Consider the following 17,560-nt stretch of genomic DNA (forward strand, 5'->3'; position numbering starts at 1 on the left):
TGACCCTGCCTGAGCAGCAGGTTTGGACTACATGATCTCCAGATGTTCCTTCTAACCTCAGCTGTTCTATGAGGAACTAGAGAATCAGTACTGTAATATGAATTTTGGTCTTAACTTTGCGAAGTTTCTGTGTAAAGAAATGAATACTTTGCTTGCTTCAAGCGAGCAAGCAAAGGAGCTCTACATATAACTATCCCCTGTTCTGAAGGCACCTTGATTACAGTTCAAAGTTTGGCTTGTGTTCTATAAGATGATTCATTAATTTTTGCACTGCCTCTAAATGACAATGTTTAAAAATAACTTTAACTTTAATGAGTACTACTTCTCTGATCTTTTAGCCTGTTTAGTTAAATTGTATCAGCTACAACTTGATGTCAGTCACAAGTAGATGTGCAACAAAGTTACAGGCATAGGGTTTTTAAAGCTATAGATTTATTTTTAACATAAAATAGTTCTAACAGAACAAAGTAGTATATCCCAGTATTTTACAAGAAAGACAGAAGCTCCATGAAAAGCTGCAGTTCTCTGTAATGGAAGAAATGAGGACAATGAAGCTCTAGTTATGTATCTGGAAAAACTAAAAAGCAGAAAATAGACTTGCTTCAGTTTTTCTGCTATAAGGACAAGTTTAGTTAAACAGCTTTTAGGTAGATTTGGAAGTAGACAGTATACCTGTTTTTCCCCCAATTTAAGCACTTCTGAATAACATACAGATTTTTAACTGGCTTCCAAGTTAAGTGTTTTATGTAACTGCAGCAAATGGCAGTACTTATTTTAAATGAAAACCTTTGAGGTCATGATTCTGATCTTGAATAAGTTTCTGATGAAATTAAGATGCCTAGATTATTCTTTTTAATAAAGGAACTATGTTCTCAGTTTAGGTTGAAGGAAGGGAAACTTCACTGATCAGTCTGCAGGAAGAATTCCATCTCTACTCAGGTGTAACTCAATAGCTATGTTCAAGGTTTTTTTCTGAACTACTTTTCTCCTTGATCTTTGGAGTAGAAAGAGGAATTTTGTTCCCTTGCAAATACAGCTGAAGATGCTGGGGCCTGCTGATTACTGTCTTCATCGTAGGTTCAGTGTTGAAGGGCTGTATCTAAATTGTTAGAGAACTTACACAACTCAGTCTTTTGAACCTCTGAAGCTCAAACGTCACTTGGAACTTCCTTAAACTGCAGAGTGTATAATATAAAATCTCATCTACTGAGCTGAATGAAACTTACTACTTACTGTTCAGTTAGCATTTATGAGTAACACTATTTTAAACAGGTGTATAATATTGTACTGGATACAGTTTAAAAAAAGCAAATTATTCTTTTTTTACTAGGGTTGGACTTGTTGAATCTAAAATCCGTGTGCTGGTTGGAAATTTGGAGAGGAATGAATTTATAAATATTGCACATGTAAATCCACAGTCTTTCCCTGGCAACAAAGAACACTGTAAACAGTGAGTTTCATTAATTTTCTTAAATGTATTTTGGCCAGTATATTAACTTGTTAATATTCAGTCATCTTTACTCATCTGTGAGATGTTCAGTTAAGGACATACTGTTTTGTCAGTACAGATTCTCACTGGCAAGCTTCTGAACATGTAAGACTATATACTCTACTTATTTAAAAATAAGGATTTCAGAGTACCTCAGTGCCTTAGGTACAGGCTTATGCTAAGCTTTAACTGCTATATATCACTAAATTGTGTAGGATGTTTTGCTTAATCCCCTCCTGAGACTAGAGGCTAGCATCTAAATCAACCTGGCATCCGTGTGTAAATGATAGACTTGTGAATCTGTCTTTTTAGGAGTGGCTATGTGTCAATGTGGTTTCTTGGAATCATATTTAGGAAAGTGGAAAATGCAGAAAGTGTTAACATTGATTTAACATATGATATACAGTCGTTCACAGATACAGGTAAGCCTATATTTTGTTCTAGACTTGTAGGGTTTACTTTTTTTATTCTAGTGGGAATTATTTAATGAAATAAACTGTACTTCCTCCAGTGTTAGCTCTCTATAGAGAGCTGAATGTATAGAGCACTTAAGTTTCTTATTTTGACACTTTGGCAAAGTAAGATCATCTTAGAATGTGCATCACAGTCATGCACCAGGAGAAGAGACACTTCCAAGTAAGCCAAATACACTGGATTTATGGAACAGTAAATTCAGCTGATACCAGGACTGAATTGTAGAATTCATAGAATTCTACAACATAGAAAAGGCAATGTCTTGGTAAACCTAAGACTTAAGTTGTTCTAGTAGATGTGTAAAGATACTTCTTTGTACATGGGCACATAGTAAATCTATAAAAAAATAACCAAGTGAAATAGCAGTTTTGCACATCACAGTAAATGCATCCATGAAGTGGTAGTCAGACCTGAAGCCTGGAGATATCCGTTGTCATGCAGCTGTCAAAATGGCTGTCAGTAGTTAAACTTCCGAAAGTGGGAATTAAACTCTCTCAGATTCTAAAATAAATTGTTACTGCCTGTTTACAGTGTTTTCCTGAAATACAGTTTGAATATGATAGTCTCAGAATTGCTCCTTCCTACTTGGAAAGCCAGTGAGTTGTCACAATGCAATTACATGTGGTCTAGCATGTAAACATTCATGTTAATCTTCCTACTGTTACCTTTACAGTATGAATATTTTTATTTCTAAACCTACCAAAGTGCTAGATACTGCAGAATCAATGGGCTTGGAGTGGTGGGGACAGGGGTGGTTTGAAAACATAAGTTTTGCTATTCCATAGTCCATTTGTTTTCTCCCAGCCTGAATAAATTTTTATCTTTTGGAAATGCCTGTGCGCTGTTAGGCTTGTGAATAGCCATCTTGAAGAAGAATTAAGGAAATTGGATCACTTGTGTCTGAAGTAGCAAGTGTGTTTGGGCAAAACTTGGAATGTTTGCTTCATACTATGGATAACCTCTCCATCAGTACAATCTGAGCTGTTTGTCTTGGTCTAGCTTCCACTTAAATATGCAGTGAAACTTGACTACTTTTTAGCTTATACTTTGGGAACTGAGGAAATGCAGAAGAATGTTTGCATCAAAGTTCTTGTCTGAATTTCAAGCTGAGGGAGACAGGAGTGCAAGTCTAGGAAGTCTGTACAGATGCTTATCTTGTATGTTGCATCCAGTGGGTTATACCTTTTTGGCTTCAGGCTTTTTGCAGTGTGTTTCAGTGTTATGGCAAATGTGCTAGATCTTGATACAGCATATGTCTTCTATGCTGCGAAGAGTCAGACTAGAAGTAAGGCTTACTGCTTTATTTCTGTGTAAGAATGTTACCAGTATAACTGTGTTCTTGGTCTAGTAAGCACAGCCTATAATACGTTCCAGGCTAGGGCTTGAAGCACAAGAGTTCGAACAGAAAGGGTATTAAAGTTGTGAAGTCCTTTGGCAGATATGGTAGTGACCTATTTGACACAGTTATTTGACTGAGTAGGAAAGCTTTCTCCTTCACTTAAAGAATATTTATAGAGGGAAAAGGTAACTAAGCCGTCAGGCTCAGGAACATAGCTATCTGTTTGGAAGGCTTTTAAAAGAATTTTACTTCATTTTTAAATAAAACTGTAATTGAATTTGCTGTGAAGCAGCAGTTTGTATCAGTGTGAGGTATTTCTGCTTTTTTTTTTTTCCACATATAGGCCTTCTATAGAAAGACTCGGTAAGCTTTTGTGTAGCCCTGTCCTTAATTTGATCCCCTATGTATGTTAGTAAGCTGACTTCTTTCTAGTTCTTCTCAGGATTGACCTACTAGACAAGCTTGTCCGAATGTAACTCAATTCTATAACGACTGTTGTGCTAGAGTAGAATTTAAGTTGCATAAAAGGTTTTTTGTAATCAAGTTAGGAAAAGCTTGCTTAAATTGTAGTGTTTATAAGTCAGACCTCCTTTAAATCTGGTCTTGCTTTCTCTGACAGATTTTAATGTCTGAATTACTAGGAAATTGGATGATGTTGCAGGACTTGTGAAAATGTAATCACCACCATAAATACCAAATAAAAACTAGCTCAAATCTTGAGAAAAATGTCTGGTGTCTCAGTGTTCACAGCAGGTATTTCAGGAAGTAATTTGCATCTGTTCTTAATTCTTAATCAGAAAACTAATGGTTATGGAGTCTTTCTTCCATTAGCTTAGGACAACTTGGATATGGTCTGTACAATTAGCAAACTGGCTATAAATGACCTTAAACTCATATTTGAACTGAAATAGCTATGATATAGCCAGCCTGAACTAGATGTGCAATGGGTATCTCAGCTCACATTCATCTTGAGACTGTATGTAGAGTGCTTGGGTAGCGTTTTATGTTCTGCTATGCTGAAAACTTCTTGCTTTGGGTGGGACAAACTTAAAAGCTGCTGTTTCTAAAGAACCTATATGTAGCTTCAACATGTCTGTAACAAAAACATCTCCGATAAGAGGCATAACACAAAATTTAATGTTAGTTTACAGGCAGGCTAACAACCTCAACATGCTGAAAGAAGGTATGAAGATTGAGGCAGCTCACATGAAGAGAAAGCAGCTCCACTATTTTTTGCCTGCAGAAACCTTACAGAAGAGAAAGAAGGTATAATAAAATTTTGGCTCTTCAGGAAACTTTTCTTTTTGCTTGCTTATTCTTTTAAGATCTCACTTTCTAAACTGTTGTTTCAGCAAAGCATGCCAGATATTAGTCACAATGCTAGTGGACTTCAGTCCAAAAGGGCCTCTTCAGATGGAAGCTGTTTGGACAGTTCCAGAGACATGGACTCCAGAAAACCATATAATTCCCCTTTGTTAAATAGGACATCTAAATTGGACATCTCTGCAGCAGAAATAGAAAGGTTAGCACTATAACCTTAGAATGGGGAAGAAGCTGCTGTTAACTGACTGGCAATGCAAACGAGTTCTAGGATTTCTTGTTCGAATCTGTAGATCACGAGCATGTGGAGTACTCCAATGGCTTAAATGCAGCTGACATCTTGGGAGTGGGGAGGATGAGGAAGGGTTAAGAAGTTTGTGAAAAACTTATTTTCACACATCTGTGTACATTAAAGATCTTGGTGCTGGTGAAGTTATTTGGTCCTGAATATAAATCCACTTAGGCCAGTGTGTAATTTGGACCTGGAGCACTTTACCTGTAGATAACACTGTCCTTTCTAACAAAAGGTATGATTAGTACCTGCTGGGGTTAAGTTGTAATGAAGTACTGACCTTAGCCACAACAAAACCACCAACCCACTACTGCTAACTTACAGTGGGGCAGCATGAGAACGCCCTGGCGGTGATACTTCTGGGAAGTCTATTTGTCCATAAAGTACTTGAGCACAGAGGAATAAGGAATTTTGAGAGCAATAGCCCAATAATATCAAATATGTAGTGCTTGGTGTATTGTGGCCCAGTTCAGTAATGGAGAAGTACTATGCAAAAATAATAATAAAAAAAAAACTTGGGGGTACATATATGTGGAGCAGATAAACTTGTTAATAGGAGCACAGTGCTGGATATTCTAGGCTGGAAAACAAAGTTAGAACATGGGGACTCAGCTCTACTGCATGAAGAAGACACTTAAGTTTAAATTTGAAGTGTAAAGTTCAGCAAAACGAAGATCTCATGCTAGATTACTTACTAGTTTGCCTTTGCTGAGCAGAAGTGTGACAATGAGCTAAGAAAGTAGTTCTGTCTTGTTTGAACTTTTGAAACTATGTATAGTACTTTTTAACTAACATTTTGCAAGTCAAGCATTCAAAACTTTGATTTTTACAGAAATGCTGGAATTCAGCTAGCTAATGGTGCTAGCAGTAGAGAGAAGATACCTAATGTAGCTGTTCCATCAGTGTCTAAGGGGCTGTCCATTCCAGTTATTGGTTCAAGTATGTATAAAGTAGCGTCTTGGGGGGAGGGGGGGGAGAGATGCAGTCTTTAATGTCATGGTTAGATTCTAAAAGCTGAGTGTCTCCCACAGAAGTGGAGACTACAGTTACAGTAAGAACATCAGGACCTCCTTGCATTGGTTGCACCATTCCTACTGTAGTAGGACATAACACAATTTCTCGGCTTAGAACACATCTTGTCCAAGGACAGCATGAACTAAATGGGACTCCGGCTTCAAATTCTAAGAATGCTGCACCTAAACGACCTTATTCACCTACCTCAGAAGAATGCCCTAAACGACCAAAAGACAGAGAAAAGGTAAAAGCTTGTGGGTAGCTAGGCAGGGGATGGTTTGAAATAGTGCTAGGTACTGTTACAGAATGGGGGGAGTAACTGAGAAGTCAGAATTGAAGCATAATGGTAGTTTTACTAGGTTGTAGAAAGGGGAAATTATCTTGAATCTCATGTATATTACTACTAATTTTTTGAGATCTGACAGTAGTCTCTATTCTGGTGATAGTTTCTAAAATAATGTTGTACTTCCCCCACCCCACTTCCACTGCACTGTTAGTTGCTAAATGAACTGGCCCATCTGGAAGCAACTCTTAATCCAGAAAACACCTTTAATTATTTAACTAAAAAGGATGAGAATATTACAAATCTAAAGGTATGAGCTAATCTGGTGCTGGCAGGTAATTTGAAAACTTACTCATAGTTCTTTGTTTAGAAATAAATCTGTTTAACAGGCTATCCATTACTGAAAAGACAAAACATGGAGTTGCTAATTAAATCTTGTTTTCATGGAAGCCTTAGATTAATGCTTGAGGAGATTTAACATTGACAAGAACAATTTTCTGTATATAATTTCACTTCCTTTTTGAGGCAGAGGCAAAGAATGAGAAAAAAGTTCCCATTTGGCGCTTGTAAAGAATCTAAGCCTTTGGAATTACAAATTTAATATTAGATATTTCAAGTACAGGTTTCAAGGATCAATACCAAGACTTTGAGACAAACATGAGATTCCTGTGTGGTGGTAGTATTTTTGCTTAAATGTCATTTTAGAAATGTCTGTTAGTACTTCCAATGTGTTGGAAGCTGTACCCAAATATGAATGTAACTTTAATGTAGCAATTATTTTGAGTTTGTGTATTCTGTCCTTCTAGTTAATTGGCCAGGATTCAGCATTCAAAGATGGTGGCAATCCAGAAGATGTAAAGAGAAGATCTACAGAAAATGTAATTTTGAGGTGGTTTTACTCAGTGGAGTGACTGAAAGCCTGAACATTCTAGTGCCTAGAGTATCTCACATAAATACTGCATTTACTGATGTAAACAGAAATGCTTTTTAATGTAGCTTATCCATCTTCCTGTCAAATATTACACACTTGACTTACCTGTCAAGTGTTACCATTAAATAAGGTGGTAGTGTAACTTAAGCATTTGACCTCTCAAAGGGAAGGACAGAGCTGTATACTGAGTGTAGTTTGCTACTGAAGCATAATCTCCTGAGAGCATGTCCCAAGATCAAGATATGGTTTGAAGGTTGAAATACTTGGAAATATTTTACGCATGCTCATGGGGGTGTCAAACTTTAGTATTTTCCCTGATCTTAAAGGAGGTGGAGGGTATCTATGCATGTATGTATTTAGCTGTCTCTCTCCTTTTTTTTTTTTTTTTTAATACCATGAATTTTATGATACAGTTTAATATATCACTTCTTTGTGTGGTGTTTTTTTTTAGGATGGCCTTGGAGGAAAATCCACGCCTATTCCAATTAGTGACACACCAAGGTCACAGGTATTATCTGTTGTGCCCTTATGTTCACAGGTAAATGAAAACTAGAACCTCCATCACATGTGAAAGATTATGTATTATTAACTTCTGTAAGCTTGATTCTTCTGGATAGTTGGTAAGCTTTGCCTGTCATGCTTCCAGCAAACTGAATGGCTAGACTCTAGCACACAATGAGCTTCTGGGTTTACTTGCACAACATAAGCCACAGATTGAAAGTTACTGCACTTCAAGAACCATGTCTACATACACTTGAACTGCCACAGTTTTTTTTTCCAGCTTGCTTTTTTTTTCTTACCAAGGGGGAATGTATATTTCTTGCAGATTCTTCATAAAGTGCTCTGAGCTGTCATTATCTTAAATATTGGTATACCAATTTCTGTGGTAAGACTTGGAAGCTCTTAAGAGTATAAGTGGCTTTGACTCTTGATGTAAAATTTTGTGAGACTGAGGGTTATAAGACTGGAAGTAAACTGGCTAGTAGAGATGTACCCTTTATTTCTGATGTTTTCCATGGATCCTAGAATAATGCTAATTTCCTCTATGCTGTTAAGCAGCTTCTTTCCTGACATAATTTGAGGCAACTAATTCCTGAGGGAAGAATGAGTATGCAGAGGGGAAATGTTTTATCTGTGTAAACTGTGGTGGTAAGAAAACAAGTGATATGGTGGAAAAACACCTTTTTTTAACATTTAATTTTGGCCATGCTATCTTTGTAGCTAAACAAGCCCTTTTCTAGCTAAACCTATAAAATAGCACCATTCTTTATCTACTATTTCTGAATTAATGCATTTAAAACTTCCTTTTCTATGTGGCATCCTTTTTTTTTTTTTTTTTGTGTGTTGTAGAGGCTTTCCAGTAAAGAGCTACCAGATTCCTCATCTCCTATTCCAACAAATATTCGCATTATTAAAAGATCCATCAGACTGACCCTTAACCAGTAACAAGTGTCTCTTCAGGTAAAGATGACATACATTTGTGTAGTGGTTCATAATGCCAGTGTGTCTTGCAGTTACTGTCCAACAAAGTATGGAGGGTTACTGTCACCATACTGGAAGTTATTTAAGTATATACTAGTTGGTTCAACATTCTTATTTGCATTTTGACCTGCAGATGCTGTAGGATACTCCTATTACTGTGTAGCTTTTCCAAGATCGCCTACTGACAAGCCACTACCTACAAAATCATGATGTTCTTTGGGGTTTTTTTAGCATTGTTAGTTTAGATGTTTGCTTCTTTTGGAACTACTTTCTGTGTAGCCTTGCAACAGCTGTCCTTAGCCTTTTAAAAGTCTTAACGGTCACTAGCTGAAAAAGCTTGTGTTGAAAAAGCCACAAAAAGCAACCTGTACTGTGGCTTCGATTCAGAATGCATGTAAACAGGATTTATTAGTCACTGGAACCACATTCTGCTTTGAAGTATGTATGAACATGCTTGCATTTGTTTATGCTTTTCTAGTTAATATAGCTGTACTATTTTTGTGATCTTAAATTATTTTCCAGTTTGGCACGTGCACTCCTATGCATCTATCACAATGGTGCTCAGCTTCTACAGGCAGTAGCTTTCCACTGTCTAGCACAGCCATGCCCTACACAAATGATATGCATTGCCTCCCATGGAGGCCCATAAATCTAAAAATTGAAGAAAATGCAACAGAGGATGCTACCAAAGTATGGAGAGGGTAGAAATGTCTCATGCCATGTTGTTTGGCTCTTTTTTTTTTTTTTAAGACTGCTCCAAAACAAGACTTGGGTTATTTTTGCTTTCACTGGGTAGCAAAGCTAAACTCAGAACACACAACTGAAGGTATGCTTAAACACTGAGACAGCTGAGGCTGTTGTGACACTACTACCCACCTGCAGGCTACTGCCTTGAAAGTGATTGGCATGCAGAAAGTGCTGTTTGGGTTTCACTGAAACCCTGGAGGTTGTTCTAAACAGTTGCATGAAAACTTGTAGTAGTCTTAAGCTGGATTTTGGAAACAAGTTGTAAATGCTGCTTACCCAGTTAAGTACATCAGGGGCCTTTGGGGGGTGGGGACAAATTCTGATCATGTGAAACAAATGCTGTGCTATCTTCATATTGTAATTTCTTTAGTTTGGTGGTTTTGTAAATGAAGTTGTATGTTTTTCCAGAGTATTTTTGTATATGCTGTAAAATATTATCTTCCAAAGAAAAACTTGATCTTTAGTCTTTCCTCAGTATTTTTTCTGTAGGTTAGATGTGCTAAAAAACAAGCCCTAATTCAAATGTTTGAGGAGGGTAAAGGGGGAGACAAATTACTTTGCATAATGATAATAACATGCTAGAGTCAATTTGCTGTGAGGAGCAAATTGGAACTGGAACACTCCTTTCCTGCTTCTGATATTTCCTGGCTTTGGTTTAAAATTCTATGAAACAGTAGTGCAGTCTGTAAACTGAGTTGGTAGCAGAAGTCCCAGTTTGCTATTTGGCAATAGATGCCCCTGGAACTTTAAAAAGGAGTAGTTCAACTCAACGGGAGCTCTGAATTGCTGTTCTTAAGCATCCACTGGAGATCATCTCAGTCGCACAACCAAAGGGCTGTAAAGGAAAAGGGGGAGGTATGTATTTTGTAAAGTCTTCCTTCTGTAATGTTTTCCATACTCTTAGTATTCCAGACCTGTGGAGAAAGCGCAATTGTTTAGCACAGTATGCTTAGTAGCCAGAGTAGTAGTAGTAATAAAAAAGAAACTAGTTAGCTTCAAGTGCAGGTTAGCTTTTATAAGTCTTAAACAGTGCAGTGGCATTCCACAGCTGTTCTGAAAGCTTTCTAAATTAAAACTTGTTTTAATGGGTTTGAGAGATCCTATTCTTGCCACTTCCCACTTCTCCTCTCAAGAAAAAAAAAGCAATCTGCTAGTTCTAGTTTAACATTAATCAAACAACTCATGTTTAAGTGACTAGCAGAATTACATCTTGAGTTTATAAAGTAGCTCCTTCAATTTTCTAACCTTGTTTAAAACATCATTCTTTAACAAGTTTGTGTACTAACTACAGTATGTATGCAACTTCAGCACTTGTTCCTTCAAATTTACAAAGGATTTTTCTTTGCTACACCAAATCTGCATGAAGTGATGAGGTAAGCAACAAAGCAAATAAGAAAATTGTTTTGTAGTAGCCTACAACCCTGTAATATTAACATGCTTTTAAAGAAACTTCCCCTTGAGTCTTCTCTGATTTGCATTGGAAGCATCCTTCAGCAAAGTCTCTTGACACTTTCAGCCAAATAATCTTTGGTTTTGCATGTACATGTGTGCTGATAGAGGGATTATGCAACCAGTCTCCAAATATAACCTAGCTAATGGATGTTAAGTACCTTAATGTACCTTACCCACCTACATATAGGTTTTTTTTCTTTTAACTCTTGCTTTTCAGTTTACTTCTAGTCACCCTTACTTCAATATTTCTTCACTCCTAAGGTTTGAAGAAGAATGTTTAGGAAGAATTTAGGTTATTAGTTACTGGGGCTTGATCAAGCATAAGTAAGATTACGTACTTTCTCTGAATATAACTGATTCAGCATTTGGTACAGCACACAATGACCTCACCATTCTGGGGTTTCCCTGGATATTACAGAAGTGCAGTACTGCCCTAGGGCTATATAGTTAGTGGGGTGTTCTGAGGCTTGCCTTTGCTTTTGATGGGTTAATGGTTATATTTCTGCTTTTCTGACTATAAAGTTTAGATTGTAACAATTCAATGTTTTTCTTGGTTTATGCACCTAGTTCTCTGTTAAAATGACTGAAGACAAAGTTACTGTTGTATAAAAAGACTCAATGAGGTTCTTTCACATCAAACGTCCTGCAAATACTGCTGTCTTCGATCTGCTTTCCAAGGTAGTTGCTATACTCGTTAGGTGGAGATAGAAATTTTTGCCCAAGTTACACCATTTAACTAGATGTGGTCCTTTTTAAGGATCATACATCCCTCACCCCTTCCATTCTATCACAGAATTTAATGTCTTCTGCAGTTTTCTATTTGTTAGGTATTAGTGAGGAAACAGTTGATGTGAAGCCATCTACATACAGTCTATTATGCTGTTGTAGCAACTAAGTGACCAAGTAAAAGGACATTCAACTTTTGCCTAATTGAGTAAAAAGAAAAGAAAAAAGGTATTTTGAAACTGTTATTCTTGGTTTCTTCTGGTGGTGCTAATGCTGCCTTCTTGTAATACTTTCATGACACAAGCTCAATAGCCCCAAAACAAGCCAAAACTCCTAACTGTATTTTAGTTATTACCTCATCACACTTCTTATAAGGAGCCTGGACCTGTGCATTATTCCAGTAACTGAAAGGCTGTGGTTGTAGTATGAGGGAGGGGGATCCCTGACCTACTGTAACTACAGTGGGACAGAGGCGCTGTGCCTTGGCCTCAAGCAGAAATCGTATCACTGCGGCAGACACTTTGCTGTTCCTGTGAAAGCAGCCACCTTCCTCTCCTGCGGTGGGGCTGCGTGCCACTTCCCCAGCAGCCTGGGGGAAAGGAAGTGGGGAGGCTGCTTGTTTCTCACCTCTTCCCTGCCTCCCTTGGCCCAGGCTTCCTGAGTGGGGAGGTGGGTTTCATGCTCTCAGGCCGGCAGTGGGGGCGGCCAGGGCGCCAAGAGCTGCGTGCGCAGTGACGGCACCCGGCATGTGACAGCACCACCACCACTGCACTCTGAGGGCGGGTGGGAAACACCGCTGTGGACCAGCACCCGCCTGCTCCCGCTCGCTAGCCTGTTGTGGGGAGGGGGGAGGTGGCCCCTTGCTTTCTCCGCTGGTCTGCTGCTGCCTTGCCTTTCCTTTCCTTGAATCCCGCTAAGCTGAGTATGGCAGGGTGTTTTCCAGCCCGGGGAGCGCCCTGGGAGCTGGAGCTGAGAAGGAGGAGCAGCTGGCTGGGAGTGCTGCGGGGCTGCCTCCCGGCATGCTGGTCAGGAGTGGCCAGGCCGGGCAGGACTGTGGGCTGCCTTAGCCCTCCCCTCCCTGCTGCAGCCAGCTGGCCCGGGTGCTGAGCTCTGAAGGCGACCCGAAGGCTCAGGCCTGCCCCAGGCTGCCGGGTCCTGCGTGTTGTTCCAGGGGGATCTCGACAAAGTAATACGCTGGCGGCTGATTCTTCTGTTTTGGTAGATATGCACTCTGAGTTCTTAGCAGCCTGACCTTCAAGAAGTTGAAATGGAGCTGATACTGCTTGCTGTTGGGCAGTTCCTCTTTGCTGGAAAGGCCTTGTCTGATTCAGCCTGTTCTCTGCCCATTCTCGTTTTATACCCATCTCTTTCACTTCATCTGGTCCCAGGCTCCAGCACGTTTTCCTTTCTCTCTTGATACTCTTGCATTTTCCTTTCTCACCCAAATCCATCTTTGCTTCCTCTGCATTAGAACTGGGTGATATTTTTGTTCTGTGCTAATGGGATGAAAGCAGTGGGAGTCTTGAAACCAGAGAAGTAATCTTGATTTATGGGTGGCAACATAGCAATCTGCAGTTACTGCAGGAACCATCAAGCTTAGTCTCTATGGTCTGTGCAGTGGAGATAAAATAATGCGGACTTTAGCTGTTAGTCAGGTCTGGCAAACATGTGCAAGTCCAAACTTTTCAAAGCTTCAACATATGCCCCAAAGTGTTTTTTTTTCTCCAAAGGAACAGCAAAAAGTCCAATAGTGATACCCGCACAGCCTCCATGCTAAATTTCATGTCCCCATTTCTGAAATCTAAAGAAGTTTCTTAAAAACAGTTTTACAAATTCTTTGAATATAAGTAATGCTGCATATTTTCCCTATGCTTCATTCTTAGAAATGATTGAGTCATTTTTGTTGTTTCCTAAAAATCAACTGGAGGCACTGTATGTAATCTTACCCAAATACAAGTTTAAGCAAGCTTAGGTGTAACTGAAAATAGGGTCTTAAAATGGGAAATGTTGACTAGCCTTAACTGATCAAGTCTAGTGATGATAATACAGCAAAAATAGTGTAGTTTAATGCTATAGCAAGTAGGCTCTAAAGCTGGAAAATGCTGGAATTTTGTCTCTATATTTTTACTTTGGTCCCTTTCTGCTTTTGCCATATGGCAAGACTGAAAAGTGATCATTAATCTCCTGTCTGCACTTTGACCTAGTGTTTAAACTGAAGCTTTGCAAGTATATTAATTTGTAAATATTTTGTAGTATGACTTAGCAATGTTTCAGTATTTTTGTTGTGTTTTTTAAGGATTTTTTTCTTTAATGTAAAACTTATTTGATTACATACAACTGCTTCCACTACTGAGCAGAAAAGCACAAACTTGACATTGTGAACACTACCACAAAGACTGCTAATAACTAAGCTAAGGAAGTAACTGCTTAAGTTGTATGTTTTCTGCTCTCTCGAATCAGGCATGCATCTGAACATGAATCAAAAAGTTGGTTCTGTTTCTAAATCATGTGTACAAAACATGAAATCTTCCAGTATTTTTGTAAGACCTGTAGCTGGCTATTACGAGTTTGGGGTTTTTGTTTGGGTGACAGAGCATGTGTTAATTTTCTCAACCAATTTTGAGTGTTTTTACAGGTCTTTACCAATGCTGTACCTCTTCCACTGTGTAGTATAACACCTGTAAAACAATTCAGTGTAGTTCTCTTGCTTAAAATCTTTACAAACAAAAATAACTTGTCAATCAGGAACAAGGGGTGGTCAGATACTGTATTTTCTGCATCTTGATTGTTTGTAGTAACAGTTAAATCAAGTGGGACAAAAATTACACATCTGCAAGCATTTTGAGGAAAATGAAGATGTAATCAACAAAGTACTAGCAATGACGGGGAGAAGGAATCCCCTATTTTTTTCCCCTCTATTCTCCACTAAAATCACTGGGTTATTCTGAGTGATAAGTTCCATAAGAACAGAGATGTTTACTTTTTCTGTAACTCGGGTAAATATTTGGCATATGCCTGTAAAAGTCTAAATATATTTAAATGTATTTTTGTCTTACAGCAGTAAGTAATCAACAGTGTTTTAATTCTCTCCCATTCTTGTGTTGTGGCTTGAAGTGGGGAAAACTAACTAAAGGCAGTATCTCAGTTTTCGCTAGACTTAATGTGCTTGCTTAAGGCTGTTTTCAGTTCACCTTTCAGTAACAAATAAGCGCAGATGGATTGGTCAGAAGGCCAGCAGTGGAGCTGAGATAGTATGTTCAGACTCAGGCTTGCATGCGTTCAGCCCTAAAGGTCATCCGTAATTATCAGGGGCTGTTGTGGTGACAGGGAAAACCCTGCTACACTTCTATTTGTCTCTGCTAAGGTCTAAAAAGTCTAACAAGAATAAAGCAAATACTGAGACAAAAATTTGACTTGTGTTTAACAGCTGACCTCAGGTTCTTAGTAGCTCCTAAGCAAAAGACTAGATTACTGTCTTATCAGGTCCTGTTTGTATATGAACTTGATTCTTTTTTCAGTGCCTGTTGTTTAGATTTTGTTGTGCAATCAGTTATTAAGGAGAGCTTTCACTGGAAAACATGGGATGATCTTCTATTCGATCAATAATGGATGCTGCTAACACTAGTGTATGTTAAAAGATGACTTCTCATCTGAAATAGTTGGACAGAGGGTAAACCAGAGTGCCCACCCAATGTTGCTTGGAATAAAATTTTCCATTAAGTTGTGATAGTATAGTGCCCTCTTTCCAAGGCTTTCTCTGACAGTATATTAACATCTTTTTTCAATATCTGAGTTTTGTTATTTCTGCCCTAGCAGTTGAGGAAATTGACACACAGAGCTTAATGATTTTCTTGAAGGGTCAGACAAAGTTTGTGGCAATACCAGAAACTGAAGCCAAATTCCATAAATGTGCAAGATTCTAAGTGTTGTTTGACCCTTCCTCTTCAAAGTCATTTTATTAACAGCTACTGTGGGGATTCCCAGTACACATTAGTTACTGCATTATTGCATACAGCTAAGGACTATGGTAGCTATACCTAGTGATTCTAAGTGTACCAACTACTGATTCTAAGCTACTACATATGTGGTTGTTTCTTTCTTTTTTTCTTTTTTTTAGCCTGCTGTTTGTTCTTACGGCTTTTTAAAAGCTTGCAATTTAACTTAACTTTCTACTAAATCTTGATAACCTTAAAGAAAACACAAATTTTCTTGCCTCTCCTTCTCTCCACAAAAATGTTTCATTAAGCATTTTAACAACACACAGTACCATAGGACTGTCACATCCACATTAACATCTTAATAAATGTTGATGGGTAAGTTCATACATTTTACTATTAGAGGCAGAAGGCTTGTTATGGAGAATATGAATAATCCATGACAGAATTGTCCAAAAAACTGTGAACCCCTTTTCTAAGGGATTACGAGTAGTTGCTACAGAAACTGAATGGATGATAAATGTTGGCATGTTAGAAAGAGGAGAATAGTCAGTACTCACTGACTATCCAAATCGGACTTTAATCAAGATTCCAGATGTGACACCCTGCTAGACATTCTTCTTGTAACCTTCCTGCTCTCTTGAGCAGCTGTTGCAGCATATCACCTCAGCTCCCATGTGAAGGGTGAATGTAGCTTTTGACTGAGTAAATCTCAGCAGACGTCTCCAGTTAACTTTATAAAAGGAAATTGCATATCCCAAGATGGCATTCCAGCATAGGAGGCTGCTTGCTTGAAACTATGCATTGAAGCACAAAGGCCTTGGGCCTCACAAAATAACGCTGAGGAACCCCATGAATTGCGGAGGTTCTGTTGCTTGGTAACACTTAAATCCCCAAGATCTGTGTTCAGTACTGAGCTGCAGAGCACCTAGGTGTTGCTGTGGATTTGTCTCAGACTCGCAACCATAACATGAGAATTTGAGCTGAAATTTTTTAAATTCAGTGCAAAAATGACTCTTGGCTTCAGCAGAAGCCAAAAGCCTTTATTCAGGAAAGGGATGTAGCTACTGAATCGGGTAGGTTGAATTATTAATGCTAGCTACATGAACTAGTATCTTGTTTTATCTTTATGAATGAATGACCATTTTCAGCAAGTAGTTGGTAGCCGTATCTCAATACTTAAATGAACAGAATGTTTGCACGGCTTCATATTTTGTCATTCGTGGACAAAATTCAAGTGGACTGAAGTGGAAGTTTTGTCTATAAAACAGGTACGTGATTGAGCTCAACTGTATTGCAGTGTTAGGAATGTTTTACTACATGGCTCCAAAATTTAATGAACTTATTCTTGTAATCAAAGCTTGTTCAGTGCACAGTGAGCCCAAGAATACACAATTGCTTAAAGCCCCTCGGAGGTGGAGAAATCTGTCAGTTAAAGGAAGCTGGCATACCCTGTCTCCAGCTTTAGGAGTGTAAACCTTTCTAGATTTCCTTGCTGGAGGGGTTAATCAGTCTCTGCTGCCTGAGCATGTTAGGAGCAAAGGTGGAAGACACTCTTACAAAGGAAACCACAGAGAATTCTGGCTCCTTTCCATTTTACTTAGCCAGAACAGGAATTTATAAAGATACTAAACTTGTGTTCTTAAAGCATTGCTGTGCACATGGCATTAGAAAGCTCAGGGTTGGAAGATAGCCAGTATTTGTTGCAAAAGATGAAAGATTTGGGGATTGAAAGCTTATGAAGGGGAGGATATTGCAAGAGAAAGAATTGGACAGAATTGTCAGAGGAGAGGTCTTCATAGCACAGTTAGGGTGACTTAAGGGGAGGGGAAAGAAGATATTCAGTCTGCTGAACAGTAGCCACATTTGTTTTTTCATAATCAGATGGTTGTGGGTTTTGTTTTTAGGATGTTCTTGATACCATCTTTATCCCCCCAGCTTCTCGAGTCCTTTTCCTTTCTCCTGGCTGGCAACTTTGACTTCTTCAGCTGTGGTGAAGCAAGGTGAATCAAGAGTATGAATAGCTAAGGGACTCAGCACTCTAGGAGCAAAAATAACATTTATTTTCCCCTTTCT

The 17,560-nt window shown here is 38.6% G+C and overlaps 1 protein-coding gene across 6 annotated transcripts in view; it reads left to right on the forward strand.

The window, feature by feature from the left end:
- PAPOLG (poly(A) polymerase gamma) overlaps positions 1-17,560 on the forward strand; it is a 33,574-nt gene that overhangs the window by 12,907 nt on the left and 3,107 nt on the right. For 2 of the 6 annotated variants that reach the window (XM_062571504.1, XM_062571503.1), the window contains exons 14-22: positions 1,331-1,450; positions 1,802-1,911; positions 4,447-4,568; positions 4,655-4,824; positions 5,747-5,853; positions 5,946-6,172; positions 7,018-7,089; positions 7,594-7,680; positions 8,493-8,603. In XM_062571504.1, the coding sequence (XP_062427488.1) occupies positions 1,331-1,450; positions 1,802-1,911; positions 4,447-4,568; positions 4,655-4,824; positions 5,747-5,853; positions 5,946-6,172; positions 7,018-7,089; positions 7,594-7,680; positions 8,493-8,588 (1,111 nt within the window). In that variant the 3' untranslated portion in view covers positions 8,589-8,603. Of the gene's footprint in view, positions 1-1,330; positions 1,451-1,801; positions 1,912-4,446; positions 4,569-4,654; positions 4,825-5,746; positions 5,854-5,945; positions 6,173-7,017; positions 7,090-7,593; positions 7,681-8,492; positions 8,604-8,757; positions 9,758-17,560 lie in introns of those variants that run through there. The other 4 variants (XM_062571501.1, XM_062571505.1, XM_062571507.1 and 1 more) reach the window with 4 other exon arrangements.

This window comes from Rhea pennata, chromosome 3 (genome assembly GCF_028389875.1).
Source record: "Rhea pennata isolate bPtePen1 chromosome 3, bPtePen1.pri, whole genome shotgun sequence".
NCBI lineage: Eukaryota > Metazoa > Chordata > Aves > Rheiformes > Rheidae > Rhea > Rhea pennata.